Below are 19,867 nucleotides of genomic sequence, written 5' to 3' on the forward strand. Positions count from 1 at the left end.
TTAGGACAGATCTGTTGTCAGAGGTGCTTTAGGGTGCTTGATGAATGATTCCTTCTTTGTTAGGAAGATAGAGAAAGACATGGGGGAAAAGAACTAGTCTCAGTGTGGAGACCTGTGTATAGAGACTGAATGGTGATGAGAGAGAGAGGAACGAGATAGAGTAGAGAAACTGCAGTTAGATGTGTGGATGTGCTGTTGAATTAAACATGAACTCCTTCATTAGGGCCAGACAAAAGGAAACACCAAATACAGATGAGGCGCAAGCTCACACACACACACACACACGCACAAAGACACGCGCAAAAAACATACATGCTTTCTGTTTCATCTATTTCCCCTTTACTTTGACAAAGACACTCTCAAAGACTTTTCCTAGGGAATATTCTCCATCCCAAGAGAAATGCTTGTGCACAACTTTCATTGTCTCTTGTAAGGCGAAAGGGATAGGTAGGGATAATCCATCCAACAATCCCGTCTGGTCTCCCTCTCTCGGAGATTGTGCTTTTAGTAATGCAACAGGCTGAGCACCTGTGGCTCAAAGCAGTGCAGTCATCTGTTCTGTATAGGAAAAAGCTTTTGTGACTAGACACTAAAAAGGATAAGTGAATAAAATGATTATCACACACACTAGGGTTCTTAAAGTGTCTACCCTCTGCTCATGTTGGAAAAATAGCTGTGGCATGCTACCAATACTATGCTACCATAGTAATGTTCAAATTTTCCCATTTGTTTCAAGGTGTGAACGAAACTTTAGTGTGTTTAGTAAATTAGTTTTGAAACAAAGGTACATTCTTCTGAATTTCTTGGATTAACTTGAGTGCAGCCCATTCTCTCTACCTCTGTGTATCAGACTATAATATGACTTGATTATGATCTGTTTTTTTCTAGGTGATCACCAGATTGTGCAGCTCTATCTCAAGTCCAAGGAGACAGGCCTGGCGTTCGCAAATACAAGTTTTGTTTTCTACAACTGTAGTGTGCATAAGTCGTAAGTCACTTTGAATGAGCCTTTTGTGTATCAAACATAGAGAAGTGGGAATTTCACTAAATAGGTCAAATCATGGAATATTTGAACTCTGGCAAATAGATAATTGGTATCCCTCATATTGATGAAATTGTTAGCTGAAAATGATAAAGTGAGTGTGTGTGTGTGTGTGTATATGTGTGTGTGTGTGTGTGTGTATGTATATATATATATATATATATATATATATATATATATATATATATATAGATATAGATATATATATATATATATAGATATAGATATAGATATAGATATAGATAGATATAGATATATATAGATATAGATATATAAATAAAATAGAGAGAGAGAGAGTTAAAAGGTATATTAAGCATTTTTAACTCAAACCTTCTGTTTCCTCTGATCTCCATACAGGTGCCTGTCCTGTGTAAGTAGTCCCTACCAGTGCCACTGGTGTAAATACCGACACGACTGTACCCATGACCCCCGCACATGTTCTTTCCAAGAGGGACGTGTCAAGAAACCTGAGGTGAGCTCCAAAATGAGTCACATAAGTATTCCATCCATCCATCCGTTATTTTAACTGTGAACATGTAAACTCTGCACAGAAGGTCACACATCCCCTTTAAAGTAACTCACTAAATCATCACCGGTGCAGTCAGTTGATTTCAAATGTGACTCCGTTAGTTAAATGAAGTTTATTGAGTGCAGTGAAATGTGCTGTAAGTGATTGTAGTATAAATGTACCTGTTTCTGGGAGGTCCACTCACTGGTGATTCAGTATCCTGGCCTAAGCTGCTCCTTGAAGAAAACAGAACATGAGGAGATCTGTTTTCACTTTAAAACGAACAAGTCTTTTTGTATATTTTTGCAAAGAACCCAAATTAAGTCTGTGTGATTTAATGTTGTTAGTGATACTGTTGATGCCTTGATTGAAGGCTTGAGCTGTTTTCAGGAGGCCCAAAATGTCTAGCAGGAACACTGTACGGTAAAAAGCAATTTTCAACTTGCTTTCCATCGCTTTAGTTTTAAACCTTGAAACTTTCCTCTGACTTTTCTATATTAAAATATTTCTCTGCTTCTAGCTGAAAAACATGAAGTTTTCATGTTTAGGAGATCAGATTATATCATCTGGGTGAATGCGCCCTTTAAGATGTGGCGCATCAAGACGATATCCAGCGACCTCCGTAGTTTTATTGCTGACCAGCTCCAGCTGGCCATTTCATGGTAGGCCATCTGAGAAATAAAACATGGTGAAATAAATTGAGGGGAAATGTTAAGCTATGTGAGACTAATAGCTATAATTCTAGGTTTCACATTCAAACAGTTATGTTAAAAGGATTGAGACACCTTTCAGCTGTACTGTTTTCCATCTGGCATGATTCTCTTGGCATGTCTTGCTCTTGACTGCACATCAAAGGGCAGTGGAAGCTAATAAAACTGAGCTGTTTCCTCTTGCCCATCCCTATTCCCTGCAACAGCTTAGTCTGTGTGAATTATCAATAGTATTGGCAGCTAGTTCTGTTCCCGTCGAAGCAGAGCCCACTGTAATTAGGTTGCTGTGCTGCAGAGGACAAGCCAGTCAGTGGATAGGGTACATTCAATGAAGGCCCCCCACCCACAATGCTGTGAGAGGGTTTGTATTTGATTTAGAATCACTTCAGGTCAGTACAAAGAGGTAAAAGGTTTGGCTATGTCTGTGTATCTGCATTGCCTACTCTACATATTTGTATGTTTGTGCTTATGTGTGTTTGCACTTTTTGTCTGCCTGTACCCTGCACGATCATGGTAATGTTCAGGGGAGGGCTTAACAGGAAGTTAGTGGCCTGTTAATCCTAGCCTGAGGTGGGCTATGATGAAGATCACTAGTGCTCATGTCTGGGTTGGCAGACGCTGCACGACGGGCAGGGACAAGCTTAGCCAGATTGCATCCTTTGATGAGCAGTCTGCTCTCAATTGTGTTATTCCACCCATGTTTCCCCCAAGCCATTCAACCTGTGAAGACGATATTATTTTCTTTTTTCAACGTTTCCATTATCCTTTTGAACCTTCTGCTTAGTCAGACCCAAGCATGAGTCTTTGCAGGTTTACTTTTCCAATTAATTCAGATACTGGTGGTCAATATTGACTGAGGATAATAATGTGTGAATCCTCTTATTGTGTTGCTGACTGAAATAAAACCGTAAATAAATCAAGAGGGGGTTGTATTAGCACATTAATGACATCCCTTTTTGACGTTTTGTTTGAGTAAAAGCAGGTGTTTTGGAAGCCTAATGACTTTTAATTTGCTTTTAATTAACCCTTCAGATTCCGGGTCATGTTTTTGCAGCCAGATGTTTAGTTGCAGTTTGAAATTAATAATTTAGCCACACACACATACACACAAGATTAAGAACATGCAGACACACAGCAAATTACATGAAAAACAACTTTGCAGGCCTCTTTCTACTGCTGATTTGTTTTTCTACTATTACAATGAATGGATTTCAGGCAATGATCTGAATAATCCCTTAACATTATGCTAATGATTGAGGCCTGGCACGTCTCCCTACTGGTTGAGCATGTTGTTAGTATGCAGGGCAAGACAGAGTTAAAGCCAGGCCTGAGCGTACAGTTGGGTCCTTTTTATTAATGCCAGCAATGATATGGGCACCCGGATCAGACGTTTGCGTATTGGCACATTAACCAAGGCCACGTCCCTGTTTGTGCCTCACACATCTCAAGGTCTGAGCCATTCTGATGATCCTCACTGACAAATAACGCACATGCAGCTCCATTTGAATACACTGAATAACAAGGCAGATGTTATTCCTGACCACTCCGTTTGCGTTGATTACGATTTGAATAGAGTGGACTTGCTTACCTGATAAACAGTGTTTGTTTACCAGCATGTATAGTATGTCTTCCTCTATCCCTAAAGTGTTCACATAGTCACACCTAAAGCAACTGATGAGGACTGGGAACACATCACTGTTCTTTGTCTGATAAAAACCCTAGGAGGATATTTCCCTTTCTTCTTCTCCTGTCTAGAACACAGCATGGTCATATCCTGAGCTGCTGCCAACCCTTTTCCCAATAAAGTGTATTCTGCTTGCTGGGAGAGGAGAAAAAATATAATTAAAAAAATAATTATATGTATAATTATTATGTGTGTGTGTTAGTTGCATTGGTTTCTTCTTGTCTATGCTCTGACAATCAGTGCTTATGAATTGTGGATCAAGTACTTATTTCCTCAAGTAGCTAATTGTCAGCAGTAGTAGCTGTTTCCTGCCAATATTAGAGAGGAATAGTAGAGATAAGTGTTTTTGATTAATAGACAAATCAAGGTCATACATGAAGAGAGTGAAAAAGAATGATCGAAGAGCTGAAACTCTTGCATAGGAACCTGGGGTGGTTTTTACCAACATTTAAATTTTTGGATGAACTTTCAAATAAATTGCTTTCTAATTGAGGCAAAATCTTTGTTTTTAATCAAGCTGATTTTCTTCAAAGTGCCCTGCCCTCTATGCCCCACAGGAAATCTGTTTATAACCATAATAATAAATGCCAGTGTTTCCCTAAGACAAAGGATTAAACGAATGGGAAAGGCAATGAGAAAATGAGCAAGTGAGGAGATATTCTAAAAAAAAAAACCTAGAGCAGGGAGGGAGGGAGAACAGAGAGATGGGTAGAGCGTCTTTGCCTCCTACAGGCTCTGTAGAAGATGATAAAACAGAGGCCAGTTAAAGAGAGCTCTTGGTAACCACAAGGAGTGTGTGTGCATGTGTGTATGAAAACTTAAGATCCTCTTCATCTTCACACCTTACACTGCTATAATTATGGGCCCCTCTCAGTCCTTCGCTCTCATCCTCCCTCCTCCCTTGCTTCAAACTATGCCAAGGGCTTTTACATTCACAGTTCCCACTCCGCTTCCTACTCCCTGTCACTCTCCTCATCGCCACCCTTCACACCTCCCACCAGCCTCTAATTATCAGATCTAAGTAGGTCCCAGAGAAGAAAAGAAGTCACGAAAGAGAGGGGGAGAGAGAGAATCACTAAGAGGCTGCTGGTAAGAGAAATGAGAGGGGTCAGTGAGCTGGATAGGATGACCAACACTGGCTTGGTTTAGAGAGATAAATGAAGGAGGGATAAAGCATCAGCACAACAGAGAGTCAGAGATGAGGTCAGAGAAAACAATGAGTCACTGATGGAGAGAGGAAGAATGAGGATAATTATATAGTGAAAATAAAGAGAGGTGCCAACTTGATTTTCAGAAGTCAGCGGTTATTATGTGGTTATGGTGAGTCATAGTATTGACAGGTACTTTTCTCTTTCTAGTGCTTCTGCAGTGCAAGTCCTTGATTACGTGACTGTAGGACTGTCACAACTTTTGCCTACAAACACGTAAAAAATATGTCCCAATCAGCCACAACATTAAAACTCCCTGACTAATATTATTACACAGTTTTCACTCATGGCACTAAAACAATTCTAACCTATTGAGGCATGTGCTCCTCGGGATCTCTGAGAATGTCCTCTGGCAAGACTTCAGCGGCCCAGTCATCTAGGTATCATAATTTGGACCTTGTTAAAGTCACTCAGATCCTTGTGCTTGCCCATTTGTCCTTGTCAACTTTAAAAACGTCCCAACTCATAGATTGGTGCTATTTTATAATCAGTTATATACATTTATTGAAAAAACTGTTTTCATTATTCACTCTAAATCTGCTCATGCAAACAGTTTCGCTAAAAATTGGTAAGACATCCACCAAAGAGATTTCTGTCTTTACAACACAATAAGTTCAAATGTAAAAGTATGATGCTCACATCACATTTCTGCAAAGACTTTACCTGTTTTTTTTTTTTTTTTTTTTTTTTAAATATCCCAATATGTTGTCAGTTGTTTTCATAAGTAACTAAAAAAGTATGTCTCAGTGCATCTGCACAGTTAGGTCTGTAGATTGTACCTAACCACAACATGTTGGATTGTTTATGAATATAGTAAATACATTTTAAATAAGCATAGAGCCATTATAGGACTGCTGTGGTTATTTTTTACTACACCTCAGTTCTTGATGACACTAACCTCCCCCTCCCCCTGCTTCTGGTAGGAGCCAAGCAGGCAACAGTATTGAGCCTGGTGAAATGAGAAGTTGTAAATATTTGTCTGTATGCTTGCACATAGCTACAGGATCAGTTTCCGTAGAGTGAGGTTTCTGTACATTTTATTTGTGTGATTTGCATTTGCTCCTACAGTACTTCAGTCATTGGGGTTTGAGAGGGGGGGCAGCAGCAATAAACATTGGCGCTGACATTAGATCGGCTTAACGCTGACATAAATCTTAACAAGCGACAGTGAGCATCACTGCCAACACGACCAACATCAGTAGCCCACTATGTTTGTCCAAACCACTGAGAGCCTACTTGGCCTCAGGCAGTGCTGGCAGTGATTATGGTGTGTTATGAGTATGTATACATACAAACAGAAAGGCAGAGCTAAGTAGGGGAAAACACAAGCTAACAACATTGTACACATACATGTAATCTTGCTTCTAGATGTTTTTCTTTGGTGTTGATGCAATTAAGGAGTCTGTTTTGTGTAATTTTCTCTGTCACAAAACTTTAAAATTAAGATTTTACTGATTCTGAATAAGTGTTAACAAGGCTGTACTGCTAGCAAGATTGAAAATGTGTAGTTGTTTATGTGTGTGTGCAATCTGTAGCACTTGAGGAAGCCTAAGGGGGTTATAGGTTAAACTACACCTGTAGGTGTAGGTCTGTGTGTGAGAGATTATTTACCTGAGACTACATGGACAGGTATTTAGAGGTATAAAAATGGCAACCTGATGTCAGTGTGGTAAATAGAATTGCAGAAGGTGTTGATGAGATGGTGTATATGTGGGGTGTTTGTGTAGTCAGCAGCTGTTTAAATTTACATTTTAAAGTTTACATCTCCATGACGTGTTATCATAAAGGGAGATGATGGAAGAAATGCTCCCTTGGTTCTTTTGACTTGTGGTTGTTTATCTTTGCCTCTCGGCCTACTGTAATGAAATTCCAAGGCTGGAAGTGTGTGTGTGTGTGTGTGTGTGTTTGTGGGTGCTTGCTTGCTTGCTAGCATATGTGCATACATTCCAATGTCAATGTATCTTTACCTTGAATAATCGGTGGGTTGGTTTTTGTGTAAGGATTTGATTTTCAGTACTACAGATAATAGTAACATTGTTCATTTGAGAGTGTGTGTGTGTGTGTGTGTGTGTTTGTGTGTAAACCCCTCATCACCAAATGCCACTATCAGTGCAGATCTGTGTCTTCAAGATTTAGCTTAAGTCACCATGTTACGTCAGACTTCAGTGCTTCCCATGCCTTCATTTCCACAAACCAGATCAAATTTATTGTCCCTATTGTTCAAGTGGATTAACTGGAAGAGATGTGATTAAAAATGGATTGCATCTCTCTTTGCTCTCCTACTCATTTTCATTCTCCAAATACGACCCCTCGTTCTTAGGAAAATGAGATTTGGAAAAGCAAACACACATGCAGCAACTCTTCCTTCCTCTCCTCTACCACTGAACTCACTCACCCTGTGTGTCATTTATCTATAATGAGTTTGTGAATAGTGTCACAGAGCGTTCCCCTCTCTCACCACGCAGCCATCCAGTCAGTCACTTAGCCTAACCCAATGAAGTGGCTTTTAATGAATTTCAAACAAGCGTTATCAACCAGTTCAACGTGCGCTATGCTTCGCTCCCCCCAGCTCCATCCATGCAGGGGCTCACCTTATCTGCTCTCCTTCTTTTCGCCCTTTCCCTCTGCCTTTTTGACATGCTAAAGCTCCTCCTGTCGCATATGCGTTATGGTATTTTTTTCTTTTTCTCTTTTTCAGTCTCTGTTTTTTTGTTGTTCTTTTCTCTCATTTTGCCTATTTTATTTCGCTCTCTCTCACGCTCTCTCTCTCTCTCTCCACCAGTCTTCAAGAAAAACAAGAAAGAGTTGGAAAACTACTTAGAAAAGTGCTGTTCTCTATTTACAATCTTTACCTCCCTTTACCTCCTTTCTCACCTGTCACTTCTGCTTGTCAGTCATTTCCTGTTCTTGCTGCTGCTTTTTTACCCATTTGTCCTTTCCATCCTCCCCTTCTTTGTCTTTCCATTTCTCTTCTCTGTCCATCTTGTATGTCCCCCGCACACCTGTAATCCTTTCTCCTCTCCTCTTTCAGGCAAGTCATAGGTGCTCTATAATTAGCCAACTACTCAAACCTGAATTGATTGGCTGTTAATTTTAGACCTCTAATTGCTAAGTGACTCATCTCTTTCTTTCTTGCTGTAGCTGTTTCTTATGTCATTCTTTCATTCCTAATTACTACATAAGCAGAAATCAACATTATTTTGATGACTTAGTGAGATTTTCTTTCATCAACCAAACAGTTGATATAATCTCCATATAAGTCTCAATTTCATTGTATCATTAATTTCCCCTCCTGTGGATAAGGACAGTAGAGTACCTTTTGAGCCAGTCCTTTACTCATGGTGAATATGAGCATATCCTACAACTGTCTAACATAGGCTCAGTTGATCTTAACCCGGTGATGAGCATAAATAAAAGCACTGAAACACTGACACTGATTAAATTAAGCAAATGTTGGTGAAGTGGTGTTGGGTGATCTGCTACATGATGAAATAAATGGAGATTGTTGATGGGTTTTTTGAGTTTACAATGGATTACTGTATATGCCAGTAAGTTACTTCAGTTCAGTGCTACTGGTACAATTAGTTTGAAAACCAATTTTTATGTTAATATAATACCAAAAATTCTTCAGGGACCAGCTCAAACACGATGTTGCAAGACTTTCTATACATTACTCCAACATAAATGTTGTTCCTTCTATGCATTAGACACACTGAGAACACATGTAGTTATTCACTATCCTTTCCTGTTGCCTTGCTTCTCTTCCAGGGGTGTCCACAGTTGCTGCCTGCCGACAAGATCCTGGTTCCAGTCAATGTTGTGAAGCCAATAACACTACGGGCAAAGAACCTCCCCCAGCCCCAGTCTGGTCAGAGGGGTTACGAGTGTCTGCTGACCATCCAGGGAAATGAGCACAGAGTTCCTGCCCTACGCTTCAACAGTTCATCTGTGCAGTGTCAGAATACATCGGTGTGTGTTTGTGTTGTTTTTATCGCAACACCTTCTGTGAAATATCATCATTGATTATCACCTCACCACATCCCAACACAATCGTTATAAAGATGCCCCATTTCTATTGCTTCCCTATAAGTGACCACAATATTTTATTTTCAATCTTTAACACACATTTACATAAGCGCATACACACACACAGTGATTACAGCGGAGAGATTTTTGCACTTCTAGCTAAACTGTGTAGAAGAGACAAAGTCAGCCATCCCTGTGATCAGACTCCATTCACTGACTGAATAATGCATTGACAGCAATGAAAGACTAGCATGAAAAAGGCTCTGTGCTGGTCTTGATGCTAATCATCTGTTGATACAATAACATCCCATCTTCCTGTCTATCTTCATCACCCTGAGTGTATGTGTCAGTTTCTATGTGTAGAGATGTGTGTGGGATTTGTGTGTATAATCACAGTACAATCCAAATATTGTACTTTGATTGAGCAGTGAAGGAGGGAAACTGTAATTTAGCAGAAAATTATGATTCTAGCACCAACCCCACATGCTGTTAGTGTTACAGAACCAAATGAAAATGATATTTGAAAGCTCTCTAATGTGTATAGTGTGCAGTTGTGAATTCTGAATGCGTAAGCGTGAGAGTTTATATGTGTATTTAGTACAGCCACCTGTTGATGATGAACTTTGCATTCAGAGGAATACTGTGAAACCAGAGGCTTTTGGATTTGGAGATAATAGACAGTTTAAAGTAGCACAGAGACTTCTCGCTCTCTTTCTCATTCTCTCTCTCTCTGATCTCCCTTTTATTCCCACTGTGGTTGCCATGGTGATAGTATTTCTACGATGGGATGGAGATGAGTAGTCTTCCCGTGGAGCTGACAGTCATCTGGAACGGAGATTTCACCATCGACAACCCCGCCCACAACAAAGGTGAGCATACACAGCGTATAGGGTGTACGCATGTGTACATGTACACGTAAACTTTAATTCCTATACGTGTCCATGGCTTCCATGGTTCTTGTAGTATCATAAGAATACGCACACACACACACACACTCTTATTCAACATAGTGTCTTGTAAACTCTCACACACAGAGACACACACTAAGTAAAGCCGATGTCTCCCCATTGTTGCCCTTAGAGCTGGTGTCCATGGCAACAGCAGGGACTGCGCTTAGGTGCAGCATCCTGATGTTGCCTTGTAGAGTGGTTAACTTCAATACATCCTCTTTTAGGGTTTCCTTCTGTAGGTCTCCCTTTACCCTTTATTTCTTTCTGCTTTTACATCTTTGTGTTGTCTGTTCATCTTTTCTCAGCTCTCTAAAAGCCATTTCCTGTCTGCTCTTATGTATTATACAGTATATATATTTCTTTGCTGTTTCCCTGTAAACACCTCTCTAGGAGTTTGGCAACATCTCTCTGTCCCCACTCTCCTCTCTTCTGAGTTTTCTCATTTCAGCAGTTAAATGTGTTTTATTAGCGCAAATGATCATAAACCAATGATACCAAATTAACGCCAATAAATACCCATTCTATTATACCAATTGACATTTTAAGTCTAAGTAAACTTTCAATTCTGGATTTAAGGTAGGTAAAGTGGGATACCATGAGAGATTGCTCTTACGCCTCTACTTAGCATGTATGTGGAATGACAGCTCACTCTTAAATTTTTAAGCATTCTGTTACTGAGCTTGATTCAGTTTGGCCACTGGCAATCCACTACATTAAGTGATACATGCTAGGGCAGAAAAGCAGCCGCATGCTGGGGGTTGTAGTTCTCTGACAGGAAAACAACTCATTTTAACCAAAGGCAGTAGAGTCAGACAAAGGAATTGTATTGTTAAAATGTGGATATGCCAACATGACACTGTGCTCTAAGGCAACGTTTGAACAGTGTTTGGGTAAGTTTGTGTGGGTAAATGTGTGTGCGTGTGTGTTAAAAGTTGTGTGGATGTGTGTCTGAGTCAAATGCGATGCACAAGACCTATCTTTGAGCATAACTGTAGAATAAAAGAAGCAACAAAAGTTAGAGAATGACAGGGGGATGCTTAAACTAAACTCCCACTGACCTTCCTGCTATCATGGTTTGCCTGTGATGGAAGAGGCTCCTAGGGCATCATTTGATGGACAGATCACACAGGCATCTAATAGCAATTAAATGAAAATTGTTGGCCCGTTTCCATGGAGATATGCTAAATGTGTAGTGGGTGAGCAGAAATGACAAGCAACAATGTAAGAAATTCAAAGGGAGAGGGAGTTTGTATAGACGACGATAGATGGAAAGATAATGAGACATTGATATCAATAATTTTCTTTTTTCAACAGCTGACAGACATTGAGAGAGACACCAGTTTTACTTTTTGTGTTTGGAAGCATTTGTCTATCATCGTAGAGGCTTTTGCCCAAAATAATTTTACATGCATTAAAATCTCTGTAATCATTTGTACAAAGGTTGTTCATATGACATCTCTACATTTACTGCCGCTACCTTCACCTTATTTCCTGATTTCCCTTTTTTTTCTTACCCTACCTCTCTGTTTCCTTCCTCTCTCCTGCAGTCCATCTGTACAAGTGCGACGCCCAGCGTGGAAGCTGTGGTTTGTGTCTGAAGGCAGACCCACTGTTTGGGTGTGTTTGGTGCAAAGGAGAGAACCGCTGCACCCTCAAACAACACTGCCCCCACCCTGAAAACCAATGGCTAGAGCACAATGGCATAAACAGCAAGTGCACCCACCCACGGATCACACAGGTGAGACCCAAATACCAGGAAACAAGTCCACGCATGCAGCTTATACTTCATACCTAAGTACTAAATAAGTCAGGCAATGCCAGCATAAATGGAAGTGCTTTTTAACTCAACAGCAGAACAAATATACCTTAATTATTGTGCACTGATCACCTGAGACTTAGTAACGACATACAGTAATGGTAGTGGATGTGAGTAAGCATCAACTACTCAGTGTAACAGCATTTGGGAGGAGTAATACATTTTAGACCTTTTTAACAGTCCAGTTACACAACTGATTAAAAGGTTTTAATAATGGCAAAATACTTGCGCCACAATTACAGCAATCACATGAATACACATGTGATTGTCTTTTTGTGGATGGGACTTACTTCTCTCTTGGTCTCTGTGTGACCATACAAATGTATAGATAGGCCTTTTAGGATGTATAAAGACAAATCATCCCTATTGGGGCTTCTGTAATAATATTCAAAGGCTTCAAACTCCAACTTATTCAAGCAAGTCTACGTAAACACGAACACTGTGGGAGGCTAATTGACTTGACTCGTGCATGACATACAAAAGTTGTGATAGCAAGTGGCATAAGGGTCAGTGAGATAAAAGCTAGGAAGATCTAAAGCAATAAAGACCTGACGAAGACAGAGAAGGATGGGTTGAGGTTGAAAGACTGGTGGTTATGATTTGGTAGTCAGAATAGTTTTACACTAGGCTACAAGGGTCCTCCCTCCTTTTTCCCATCATGAAAGATATAAGGGTCCTTTCTGTGTAATTTCCCATTGGAGGAAAGATAGGGGCAGATATCGAATGACAACAGATGAAGGGATAAAGCAAAGCATGAATAAGAAGAGAAGGGTTTTGGAGTGATTGGCTTGGACAGTGAGGACAACACATGAATGAAAAGGTAAAATGTTCCAGTGGTTTCCACTAAAGTACAGCATCCCATACAGGAGCATACAGATATGTCCAACACTTGATGTAAGCAGCACCATGGATACACCATCAGATTCAGGTAATTTAAATCTTAGACGTTACAGCAGAATCACTCAAATTCTCACTGATGTTTTTAACTAAGGAAAGATGGAGAGGGAAGACATGCATGTTCAAAACAGTTGACTTAATCACTTGATGTTGTCTTCTTGTTCTCGGTAATGTGAACTACTGTGGTTACTTCTTTTCAGTCAAGTATTGAGCAAAGTAATGGAAATATGATATTTAGTCCCTCGATTCACTCAATAAAGAGTTTGGACTGGTTTGGTCCACCATCCCCCCACTCCAGTATTTGTTTCACCCTGACTCATGGATTTATTCATGGAAGTGGGCCCTCCTTACATCCCTGAGGCTGCAGCAGGGACATATTGCAGCCGTCTCACATCCCACATAAAAACTGTCAGTGGGTGACGAAGGAGGACTTTTCCAAGACGACCAGGCCCCTAATGCATTCTAATACGCTTCATTATAATGACATCTCCCATCAACAATATGGGAGGGAGAGACTCACAGAGCTGGAAAGAAAAAAGGAGAGAGAGGGAAAAGTGATTAAGTGTTTGCCTCTACCCAACCGTCAATTATCTTGTCAAAGTCACAAATCTAATCAACGCCTCATTGCACCTCCCACACCCCCTTTTCTTTTTCTTGTTCCATCTTTTTCACTATTTCTGCACATTAATCTCTCTCCATCCTCAGTATTTGCTATCCGAGAACAATAATGCATTTTGTCCAACCTTTTTAATTGTATGTATTGCAAACCCATTCCCAGAAGGCTCTTTTTTTCAAATTGAGATATCAGCACTAAGCCTCATAAATCAGAGACATCAGACTACATAGTGACAGTGTCTCTCACTTGAGAGCCAATAGAAAAGAGAAAAGAGAGTTCAAATAGTAAAATACTTTTTTTAAATCTAAATACAGTACTAACATAAACACCATCATCCACAACATTCTGTATGTACATCCAGCCAACTGTTAAAACTGCAGGTGGTCACTAAGAAAAATGAGTCTCAGACCCAGTGAAAGTTCCTAGGTTCACTATTTTTCAGAGGGAGGGTTAAAGCTGGGCCTGTGGGATGCAGTACAGAGGACTTCTGTTTGGCAAAGACTGATAGAAACCTTTCTAACACTCATTCATCTGTACTGGACTTATGATGTGCACACACACTTACTGGCAAAAAAGTAATTGTGTGAGTAAAGTGTTGATGGATGTTGAAACCGCTTCATCAACAAGGAGAGATGTTACTGATAAATCAGACAAAGCTATGATTATTGCAAAGATGTCAACCAACCCAGGTTTAAAGTTAATCTTATGTAATAGATTGTGGTGGATCACAGTAGATACAGGATTGAGAAATGACAATACCTCGACCCTGAGTCTTGACCCCTAAGCTGTCATTGAACTGTTATTTTGTCATGTGCTGTCTCTTTGCAGCCATCCATCCCATCCCTCCAACTACTGTGCACTTACATGGATGATCTGACACTCTAAATTCTTTGACATGCCAATATTCATTTATAGATAGATTACTAACAAATTTGTCATTTAAAATACTACTACTAATAAAAAAAAAAAAAAAAAACCCTTACAGATTCCAAATGAAGGATGGCCCACAGTGCTGCAAATGGAGATATCAGAAAAAGAGAGAGACATGTTATGTTATTGTGTTAAAATAGCTTTTTAATATTTGGCAAAGGACTCAGTCATGGAATTATGTGGCATAACAATGAATTGACAGTAAGACTTGATTTCAGGTGCCGCACATTTAAGTGTGTAGTCAAAAGTCTTAAGTTCCAAACTAATGGTTGCCATGTCACAAAAGCATTTGTCATGTTTTTCTAAATTTTTATAGTAAGATTAAGTGCAACTAATTTGTTTGAGTATGTAAAATAGACATTTGACATATTTAACAAAATAAACATTAAAACACATGATGCAAATCAAGAGTTATCATGTATATCATCCTGTACTACTACTTCTACCCTCTCTGTCATCTTCTCAGTCGCAAGTTGTTTTGTCAGCAACCTGCTATGTGCAATATAGTAATTCATGTTGTTTATGACAGCAGCCGCTACTCCAAAATCATCAGTCTAGATTTTAATTTCTACAGATCACCCCTCTCCGTGGTCCCAGAGAGGGTGGCGTGCTTGTCACTATTCGTGGTGAGAATCTAGGACTGGATTTCACAGAGATTCAGGGTAATGTGAAGGTTGCTGGAGTGGATTGCACCCCCATACGTGAGGGCTACATCCCTGCTGAACAGTAAGTCACACATTATATAAATGACTGATTACTAAACACTGCTAGAACAAAGTAATAAAAACTATATGCTGACCTTGTCATTCTCAACTTTCTTGTAGTGTTCTATTTTAGGCAGCAGGCAATTTAGAGTAGCAGTTACTAGCACATATATCCTGATCACTACAGGTTGCATTCAATTGGTTCTTGTCTCAGAACTGCTGCAGGCAACAAAGAAGCCTCGATATTTCACACATACACAGTCCTACAATCATTTAGAAAGTTCAGGATGTTAAATTTACTTGACATTTGAGTTTAATCCAGCGCTTTGGTTCCTTACAGGTGCTGTTTATCAAATTATTTTAAACTAGTTTAAACTTGGCTTATCAACAGACACAGTGGCGCTTCTGCTAAGAAGTAGTGTGCCAGCACTTTCTAAGCAAATGCTGACCCTGCAGAAGTGGTTGTTGTATTTGAGGTCATACTTTAAAGGATAGACTTTTTCCTTTTTCTTGCATAGGTTGGCAGAGTGCAGGTGGTAAAGGCACCGCCAAATAATACATTATTTCATAAAAGTTTAAAAATTAGTTTAGTTCATTCATATTACATAATCTGCTCTGCATTTCTGGAGAACTGCAGCAGGGTTTTCCAAATGTTATTGGCAAGCCATTTTTATTTTTTATTTTATTTTTGTATGACGTGTGCTGTCACTTCAGAAAGTATTTACTGATAATGCTCATTCACTTTTTTTCACATTTTTCGCATGTGGAACAGATAAAATTGACATTTTTCCTTTACTTATACACTCAACAACCTATAATGACAAAAAGGGGCTTGGTCAGGGTGGTGGCCAAGAACCCAGCGGTCACACGATCAAAGGTTTAGAAGTCCACTCTGAAGATGGGAGAACCTGCTAAGTCTAGTTTATCATTTACAGTCTATAATTGTGCAAAAGTGAAAGGGTCTGGCCATTTCATGAAGCCAATGAACATTTGAGTGTGTCTATATGTTAATTTCCATGTGTTTTTCTTTCTTACATGTTCCACATCTACATGTTTTATGCTAATGTGTTTTCCAGGATTGTGTGTGAGATGGGCAAAGCAGAGGAAAGCCAGTACACTGGTAATGTGCAAGTCTGTGTCGGGGTTGGAGAATGCAGACCAGAATTCATGGCAAAATCATCCAAGTATTATTACTTTGTGGTGAGTCTCAGAATTAAAATACTGTTTGTTTTCTTTAAACATGTTGAACTTAAAAGACAGATATTTAAAAATGCTATTTGTAAGTATTAGGAGTAGTAGGACTTTCTTTATTCTTCTCAATTTTACACTCTCCTTAACTTTTGACCTTTTTAAACTCTACCCTTTCTCCAGATACCGAGGATTAACAACCTCAAGCCCAGCAGAGGGCCAGTCTCTGGTGGAACCATTGTCAACATCACTGGCAGCCATCTTGATGCTGGGAGTAATGTGTCAATCTTGTTTAAGGATCAGCCATGTACTTATCTGAGGTTAGAAGGGAACACAACAGAACAGAATATGTCACATGAAAACGGTCAAATAATAGCTCAGTCAAGGACAGCCTTAGTTAAACTACAACACCAGCTAAAAGCTTTCTCTCTACAGTTCATGTCCATACAGCTTAACACTGATAGGCTATATCAGATGTACAAACCACGGTTTCAATCTGTCATCACTTTAGGAGGGGTGGCCAGTGGCTCACCTGTCGTACCCATGCTTCTCTGCATGGCTATGGAAATGTGTCTGTGTCTGTGAGCATAAACAAGGCTCATCTGCAGAAAGATCTGCGGTTTGAGTATGTAGAGGATCCCACCATCAACAAGATAGAGCCTGAATGGAGCATCTACAGGTACGTTATAATGCAAGCGACTCTACATGTAAACTATCACAGCAGTTATATTGATCAGCAAACCATAAACCAAACACAAAGCAAAAAATAAACAGAACTAACAAAAAATCCAAACAAAAATGTAAAAAAATCTGCTTTCCAAAGCCCAACAATATAAAGCCTACAGTGTTATTTTGAGCTGATGTGTATGTGTCAGTATGATTCCCATTGAGTTATCCTTGTCAAAACAACAATAGCTATTTAACCATTCCATTTAACCTTGTTCTCACACATTTTTTCCGTCTCTTTCAGTGGACACACCCCAGTGACAGTGACAGGAACTAACCTGGACATCATTCAGACCCCACTCATCCGAGCCAAATACAATGGCCATGAGACTCTGAATGTAAGTGGCTGCAATCACAAACAGTGATGGTGATCAAATCAGCTGCCATGTGGTTTATCTTGGTAAAAGTTTTTTTTGTTTTTGTTTTTTTATTATTTTTTTATCTAGGCCTGTCCTTGCTTTGCCTTGCTATGTATATGTGTGTGATTCTAATATTTAACTTTTATTTTGTATTATGAATTAATTTTGTTTGGTTTGGTCCAGCAATCAGAAATAAAGTTGAATGACTCAGTTTTATGGCTCTAACATCTCTTGGCAGCTCCACATGCCAAAGAAAGCCGGTCTTAGTTTTGTAGTGTAGTTTTAGTCAAAGCAATTTTCTTTTTCTTTTTTCTCCAAAGCAGACTTAATTCCACAATGTTGTTTTGAGGTACTTTACATTTGTACACAAAAAAACTGAGAACACGGAGATGGCATAGTGAAATTTAGTAAGTTGCTATTTAATTGATAGAGAATTCTAAAATTCCTGTCCACACCTTTGTAACAACGAGGAAGTTCTGAACTAAAAAACACACAGAGATTGGCCTTCATCATATTCTTTTACCCCTTATTTACCATTTCACCCAAGGGAGGATAGATGAATTCATACAAGGATTTCATTGATCAGATTGAAAGAAGATGGAGTAACAAAAGGTGGTAATGCTATCTATGTGGATAATTTGAGCATCAGCTTGCTCCACGTTTAACATCTGTACTCACATATGCTTGTGCTGGTCATTGTGTCTCAGCTACTTTACAGGCAGCTTGTATTTTGAACCAACACAAATTAAATGTGCTGACAGCTAATCTGACATATCACTTTCTCAATCCTACATGCCAAAGGTCTGTACTGAATGAATGGGAAGCCGAAATAAATATCAGAAGCTGATGAAAACAATGTTGCTGGAAAAAGTTTTTTTTCCTACACTGCACCTTCCTGCAGCAGCGTAGGAAACATGTCAGTGCTGTCCTAAAAACCTTGTAAGGGTGTGAAGTTTGATGTTTCAGGAGCCAATTAGGAATGGGAGGCAATGGTTTGAGTGGCTTCATGGCAGAGGTGACTTTAGACCTGTGCTGCTAGTTCAATAGTCAATCCCTTGTCAGAGAGAAATCAAGATGTTGCAGAAATATTGCATGTGGCATTAAAAAGACTGCACGACCTGTCCATGTTTATAAAACTGGATTTGACGTGTGAATAATGAACGATAACAAAACCACTTTAAAGTGCATGTCTAAAGACCCATGCGTGACCATGTCACGCACAAAAAATAACAAAATAAGAGTGTGATGAGACACAAAAATGCCCAGTATTAGACACTGTAATTGAACGGGAAAGTTATAAGGACGGGTGAATGAATGTGTCAAAGAGAAGAAAAGATCACAAGAGGGAATAACGGGTTAAAAAATGATGAGAGGGTGGGGGTGTCTTTTTGGAGCATAATGAAGGAACTGTTAGACTTAGTTATCACTCCTGAATCTTCACACATCAAAGTCTGATCGTGGAGAGACTACACAGGCTCCCTAACTGCACCTCATTTGAGGGCTTTCTTTAAGGAAAGAACTTCCACAGGTTTTCTTTGCACTTTTTGAAATGGAGGAGCTTCCAGTTTGAATTAAGTCTCTAGTGGGCTTAGTGTAACGTTGTGACTCAGGTTCACACTAATGACTGTTGATGGGATGGTTTAACATATAGTGAAGTTGGTGTATCCTCAGTACCAATGTGATGCACTTGACTTGTAAAAAGGCATATGTGAGGCAACAGGGAACAACTTTAGTATCAAGAACATTCAGATCTAGCCATGACAATGTATGTAAAAATGCATATTGCTGTACAAGCATAATGTTTATTTGCTTCAACTTAATATACCATTTAATGTGCAGATATTTTGCTTACTCCTAAACATGATTATTTATGTCTACTCCCAGTTGTGCCAGGTGATCAGCCCCACATCCATGCTGTGTCAGGCCCCAGAGCTGCCCATCAGCCTAGCCAGGCAGCAGGAGGTGCCTGAACGACCTGATGAGTTTGGCTTCAAACTAGACGATGTGCAGGCTCTGATGGCGTTTAACAACACAAATTTTATCTACTATCCCAATCCTGAGTTTGAACCACTTAGTGTGTCTGGGGTGTTGGAGCTAAAACCTGGATCACCCATCATACTGAAGGTAGGAGGGTGGACCTTACTCGTCCATATTCACTGACAATCTGGTATTTTAGTTTTTTTATTGTGTCATGTTATTGTTGTGACATTCTGATTTGTGAATAGTTAACAGTTATTAAATACTTTACATTGGGAAAGGAACGATTTACAGTTCAGTGCATAAAAAATCTATTGATTTAGATGGTATCGTGCTTATGTTAATGTTAATATTAATAATGATAATAAAATCTGAAAAATATTCCTATTGGCATTTATTGATTTCAGAGTACCCAGTATAAAAAACATTAATTGATCATGAGATGTTAGGAACACATTCCCAAGTGAGCACTCCTGTTACTGTAGATTAATATCCATATACTTTTTAGTCCAACTCCTTTAACATT

At 39.4% G+C, this 19,867-nt stretch overlaps 1 protein-coding gene across 2 annotated transcripts in view; it reads left to right on the forward strand.

The window, feature by feature from the left end:
• Nucleotides 1–19,867, forward strand: part of plxna4 (plexin A4) — a 212,002-nt gene that overhangs the window by 155,202 nt on the left and 36,933 nt on the right. For both annotated transcript variants that reach the window (XM_067490113.1, XM_067490114.1), the window contains exons 8-18: nucleotides 889–988; nucleotides 1,400–1,514; nucleotides 8,921–9,121; nucleotides 9,951–10,047; nucleotides 11,676–11,866; nucleotides 14,962–15,113; nucleotides 16,168–16,291; nucleotides 16,463–16,599; nucleotides 16,791–16,958; nucleotides 17,250–17,343; nucleotides 19,249–19,488. In XM_067490113.1, coding sequence (XP_067346214.1) covers nucleotides 889–988; nucleotides 1,400–1,514; nucleotides 8,921–9,121; nucleotides 9,951–10,047; nucleotides 11,676–11,866; nucleotides 14,962–15,113; nucleotides 16,168–16,291; nucleotides 16,463–16,599; nucleotides 16,791–16,958; nucleotides 17,250–17,343; nucleotides 19,249–19,488 — 1,619 coding nt within the window. The remainder of the gene's footprint in view (nucleotides 1–888; nucleotides 989–1,399; nucleotides 1,515–8,920; nucleotides 9,122–9,950; nucleotides 10,048–11,675; nucleotides 11,867–14,961; nucleotides 15,114–16,167; nucleotides 16,292–16,462; nucleotides 16,600–16,790; nucleotides 16,959–17,249; nucleotides 17,344–19,248; nucleotides 19,489–19,867) is intronic.

Source organism: Channa argus, chromosome 21 (genome assembly GCF_033026475.1).
Source record: "Channa argus isolate prfri chromosome 21, Channa argus male v1.0, whole genome shotgun sequence".
Taxonomy (NCBI): Eukaryota; Metazoa; Chordata; class Actinopteri; order Anabantiformes; family Channidae; genus Channa; species Channa argus.